At 42.3% G+C, this 6,069-nt stretch overlaps 1 protein-coding gene across 1 annotated transcript in view; it reads left to right on the forward strand.

Moving 5' to 3' along the window:
- The window catches only part of Slc45a2 (solute carrier family 45 member 2), a 27,925-nt gene that overhangs the window by 10,653 nt on the left and 11,203 nt on the right, over positions 1–6,069 (forward strand). The window contains exon 3 of the mRNA XM_005356632.3: positions 623–945. Coding sequence (XP_005356689.1) covers positions 623–945 — 323 coding nt within the window. The remainder of the gene's footprint in view (positions 1–622; positions 946–6,069) is intronic.

Raw genomic sequence — 6,069 nt, forward strand, 5'->3', positions numbered from 1 at the left:
ATGTGTGATACCAAAGCCAGTATCTGCATGGAGGGCCTCTACAGAGTTGAAGATATTTGAGTCAGGAAGTTCACACATTGCCATTTGAGTAATAGATAGAATGTAGTAAGAATAGTGTCTTTAAATAAGGTGAAATTCTGCATTCTTGTTTTGATTCTCATGTTTTATAAATAGACATCTTTGAATGGTATATCTGGTGTCTTGTATGTCACACTTGTGTGCCCCCTATGGGAGAGTTTGTTATCTAAAGGGACCCACAGCAGCTAAGCATGGTACTTCAGGTCTATGGTAGCTGTGGTGGTAATTTACCAAGCACCTGCTGTATATCTGGTGCTGTGCCGAGCACCCCTCATTTTCCAATCATGACCTTCAGTTATTGCTGCAAAACTGATGAGCAAGACCATGGTCACAGCAAGTAAACACCAGAGCTGGGGCTTAAACCCACACTACTCCACCACGGATGTCTTAGCTTCTTGCTACATTGTCTCTTCATAATTACCAGGCGGTCTCTGGTCTCCTCAGGAAGTTTTTCCCCAGAAGAGGAGGGCCTGTGCATGGTGGGGAACCAGCGTGATTAGCTGACTACAGCAACTCATCTCTCGCTCTTTCCTTTACTTTCCAGGTTTTGGTGGCGCCCTTGGCTACCTTTTGGGTGCCATAGACTGGATGCATCTGGAACTGGGAAGGCTGCTGGGCACCGAGTTCCAGGTCATGTTCTTCTTCTCTGGCCTGGTGCTCACTTTGTGCTTTCTCGTCCACCTGTGCAGTATCCCTGAAGCCCCGCTCAGAGACGCTGCCGAAGACCCTCCCACTTACCAGGTCCCTCAGAGCCCGTCGTTGTCGGCAGATGCGATTCACGAATATGGTTCTATTGAGAAAGTTAACCGCGTAGATGCAGACACAGAGCTGGTAAAGGGAGGGACAAACAAAAAAGTCTCTGAACAGGTACAGATGTGTAATCTTTTTCTTTTTCTTCAATGGGGGAAATAGTCTTCATGGTCTTCTTTGTGAGAACTTGTTTTGTTTGCTGGTCTGATGTGAAGACTTTTGTGAATGCTATTTGAATCAAAACCTCAATCAGCCTTTAGCCTTCACAATGAGAATTTTGTGCCTCTGTGGTTCTCTTGCCTCTTACTCCTTTCAAAACATCAGACCAGGGAAGGTGATGGCACTGTTAAAGGTTAGGCCATATGAGAGCTCTCCAGCCATCCTCTGGCCTCAGAAAACAGTCTCTTCTATAAGAACTATCATCTATAACTTTGTTTCTCCGAGTGAGAATGTCATTGAGTTGATGACTGGATTGGACACACAAAATTTGCATAGCATGATTTGGCTGGGCAACAGGTTCATTAGCTTCAACTTTAAAATAAAAACAAACAATAACAACACCAACCACCAAAACAACAACAAACCCCCAACAACCACAACAACAACAGCAAAATCCTCAATTGCACTCCAGAGAAATGGATCAAGTTTGAGAGGAAATGGTCAGATCGGAGAAGAAATTAGAATCATGTTGACCAATATAGAAGCCACTAACCCTACATAACTACTTAAATTGCAATTAAGCTCAGAGCCACATGGGACCAGTACCGCTGACCCAAGCATGTCAAGTGTAGAGCTTCTTTATTATAAAGTGTCAGATTGGACAACATTGGTGCATGAACCGCATTCTTCCATCAGCTGCCCTTAAATAGCCATTCCTTGGGGCTCTAGTATAAAGGATCTTCTTATTAGCACAGACATCGAAGCCGTATACATACCTTCATTATTCATCGGCAGACAGGGTGGCTTTAGAATAGCCTCGAGGTTTAGAGCATGGCCAAATTCTGGCACTGCCAACTTTGAAGATGTATGACCTTGGACATTTCCATTTCTATGAAATGGGAAAGTAATTCTATCTACTAGCAAGGGCGTTGTGCAGTTCACATGGAATGATCTGTGTAAGTCACTCAGGATGGTTCCCCCTGGAGAGCTAGGTGGTAACTTTAGGCATTGTTCTAATGAATCTGTGAGACTGCTGAGTGCTCTGAGACAATCAGGGGATGCTATCTAAGCAAACGATATATAACCAGCCCAGTGAGTCACCGCTCTCTGTGAGGTTGGCTTCTCCTGTTGACTTAGCCGATTTGCCAGAATTATTGTATTTTGCAACTAATATAGAGATATAAAGGTGTTTCTTAGACTTGACATTAAGTATCTAAGCCTATTGTTTATCATTATTATTCATTTAACAAACTGCTTTGGAAACTGAGCATGTGCACAGCACTGTACTAGGTATTTGGAGACTATTACATTGACTGTTGCCCAGACCCTGTGCTGAGGAATCTATAAGCCAGCCTCTATGCCTGGGAAATGATAAATGAGCATGAGCCATTTATGCCTTCACAATAAGGCACAAAGCAGAAAACGCTATAAAAGCAATGTATTCTCTAAGATTTTCTAAACAGCAGGTGTTTGGGTAGAATTACATATTCAAGAGATTCTCAGGGGTGATGCCACAAAGACAAAGGGAAGAAGCAGGAAGTGGTATCTTCCTGTCAAGATAAAAGGCAAACACCTGTGAAAGGGAAGGGACACAGGCAGTGCAGGACACGGGTGGAGCAGGAAGTCTCTCCCACGTGCTGTACTTCTGAGGGCTCCCCTCACCCCCAGCCAAATCCAGAAGAGTCTGGCACCAGAACCTTACATCTTGCTTGGCCATTGTCAAGAATGTGTGGTAAATCTAGAGAGCGGCACTTTGACTGTCACTCATCCATGCATTCAAATATAATTGATTTTGCAAAATGTTGAAGTTGTTGTTAAGTAAATAGAGTAAGACATCATGGATGAAGAAAACAAGATCACCCCAGAGTGGTGCTTTGCATGATGGTCAGGATTTGAGGTAGAGATTTGGGGAGAATGCTCATGGTAGAGAAAAAAGGAGCTATAGAGTTCAAACAAATCAAAAAAAAAAATCAAAAATCCCCTTAGTGCATACGGGGAAAGGAATGCAGTAAAAATTTCACATTGGCCAATCTTAGATAAAACAGAGTTTCAGTCAAATCCATAAAACCAGAGCCAAGGGTAGGACTTCCTGGTAGAGAATGTGTCTAGCATGTGCAAGACTCGGGTTGGTCCCCAGCTCCACAAAAACAAATTTCAAAAGACGTCGAAGGGTATTAGTGACAAACAGATCAATTTTACAGAAAGATAAACTTTATAAATATGCAGGACTCCATCAGCTTTAGCATCCATGACTGACAGATCTGGAGGGAGGTGCGATGCCGTAGAGACCACGGACAACACCCACAGTGGTAGGTTGTAGGCAGGGTTTTCATGTCCTGACCGCCTGCTCCCAAATAACCAAACGGAGACTTAAGGTTACTTATTAATGCTCGATCAATAGCTCAGGCTTGTTATTAAATGAATGACTACTTAATCCATTTCTACTAATCTATGTGCTGCCCCAAGGCTCATTGCTCTTACCTCTATCCCATTTGGTGTGTCTCACTCAGTCTTTGTCTGGCTGGTGACTCCAGAGTCCACCCTTCCTTCTCCCCCTGTTCTCATAGTCTGACTGTCCTGCGTAACCTTATCCTGTCCAGCTATTGACCAGTCAGCTTCTTTATGAAACCATCCCAGCATCATCTAGCCACACGGTGTAAATTCCACAGCAGTAGACAGATCATCCAGACAAAATCAGCAAGGACACATGGGCTTAGAACCACACTTTATACCATGTGAACCTAACCAGTAGCATTAGAATATACGTTTTTCTCAATTGAACAGAACAGAAAATATTCCCTAGGAATTTAAGATTAAAATTATACTGAGGGGAGAGGGTGAGCCAGGCATGTTGGGCGAGCCCCACAGGCTGGTGGGAGTACAAATTTGTCCAGTCACTTAGCAAATCAGTATGACAATTTCTCAGAAAATTAGGAATCGATATACCTCAAGACCCAGAAATACCACTTTTGGGCATATACTCAAAGGATGCTCAGTCATACCACAAGGACATGTGCTCAACTATTGTTCGTAGCAGCATTATTCGTAATAACCAGAATCTGGAAACAATCTAGATGCTCCTCAACCAAACAATGGATAAGGAAAATGTGGTACATTTACACAATGGAATACTACTTAGCAGTAAAAAATAATAATAATAATGACATCTTGAAATAGACAAGTAATGGACGAAACTATAAAAAAAAAAACATACTGAGTAAGGTAACCCAGACCCAGAATGATAAATATAGTATGTACTCACTCAGAAGTGGATTTAAAGACTTAAAGCAAAGGATAACCAGCCTACAGTCTACAACAAAAAGGACCCTAAGAGAGACATACATGAATCCACTTAGGAAAGAGAGAAAGACAAGATCTCCTGGGTAAATTGAAAGCATGGGGGGTGGGTGCAGAGCGAAGCTAGAACAAGAGATGGAAGGAAGGAGGGAGAGCAGGATAAAATGTATAGCTCAATAAAAACAATTAAAAAAGGAAGAAAAAAGAGGGAAATTAAATATTTTATTACAAATTTAAATTAAACCTATAATTAAAAAAATAATTAGAATCTTCCCCCCAGATTGAGGGCCTTTCACAACTAGAGTAATGTAAAACTAGGAGTGAATAACACAAGATTATTCACAGACATATTGAAATGAAGCAACATTCTTGTAAGCAGCCCGTGGGTCCCATGAGAGGTTTCAAGAGAAACATGACGGTATCCCATGCTGTGTTTACAGCCGAATGAGCTCCTATTGGAGTCCGCCAAGCGTGTAAATAGCTGGTGCCAATTCTTCTCAGAGTCTTTTAAAGGAATCCAAAAGAGCGGAAACTTCTGAACGCTTCTGGGAAATCATTCCGATGCCAATACCAAAGAGAGAGCAGCGAAAGGAGATTCACAGGCCGATGTTCTTAATAAACTCTGATGTAGAGACCTCAACAAAATACTAGCACACCCAAATACAGCAACACACCCAAATGGTTATTTACTATGATCAAGCAAATTTTTTTTTCCTTATAAATGTGGCATAGTGTATCACACTTATATAACAAAGGGTTAACACTGTGATTAAGGGAAGAAATGTGGAAATGGCATTAGACAACATTCGACATCATTTAATGATTTAAAACTCTTACTAAATTGTGCTAAGGATACCCACTGTCAGTTCTATGTAACATAGTCGTGGAGCAACCAGTGAAGAGAAGGACATAGAAAAGGTCAAAAAAAAGAAAGTGTCCATGTGGAAACAAAGAGCATAAATTGTCTCTGTTTGTGGAGGATAGATTGTTATATTCATAAGACTCGTAACACAACTCAAAATCTGTTAGAACCCGACCGTGAATTAAGTAGAGGTGAGGATATTCAAAAGTCAGTACACTGGCAAATATTTCCAGCAGGCTATCTGTGCGACTTCTCCCAAGCTAGGGTCATCTGGGAAGAGGAACCATAACTGAGGAAATGCTTCCATCACATTGGCCTGTGAGCAAGTCTGTGGAAGACATTTTCTGGGGCAACAGTTAGTGTGGGACAGCCCAACCCACTCTGGGTGGTACCACCCCAAGTAGATGGGCCTGGATTGTATAAGAAAGTAGGGGAACAAGCCAGTAAGCGGCCTTGTTCCATTGTTTCTACTTCATTCTTTCCTCTAGGTTTGGCCTTGAGTGCCTGTGACTTCCCTTCATGACGGTGTGTGACTGGGATGTGAAAGTCAAATAAACCCTCTCCTCCACAAGTGTTTCTAGTGAGGGTACTATCGCTATGATGAAACACCATGACCAAAAGCAAGTTGGGGAAGAAAGGGTTTATTTGACTTCCACTTCCATTTCATAATCTATCACTGAAGGAAGTCAGGACCAGACTCCAATAGGGCAGGAACCTGGAGGCAGGAGCTGCTGCAGAGACCATGGAGGGGTGCTACTTATTGACTTGCTCATCTTAGCTTACTCAGCCCATAGAACCCAGGCCCACACTAGCCCAAGGATAGCACCACCCATTATGGGTTGAGTCTTCCTGCATCAACCGCTAATCAAGAAAATGTCCTACAGCTGGATCTTTTTTTTTTTTTTTTTTTTGAGACAGGGTTT

This window comes from Microtus ochrogaster, chromosome 19, assembly GCF_000317375.1.
Source record: "Microtus ochrogaster isolate Prairie Vole_2 chromosome 19, MicOch1.0, whole genome shotgun sequence".
Classification (NCBI taxonomy): Eukaryota; Metazoa; Chordata; class Mammalia; order Rodentia; family Cricetidae; genus Microtus; species Microtus ochrogaster.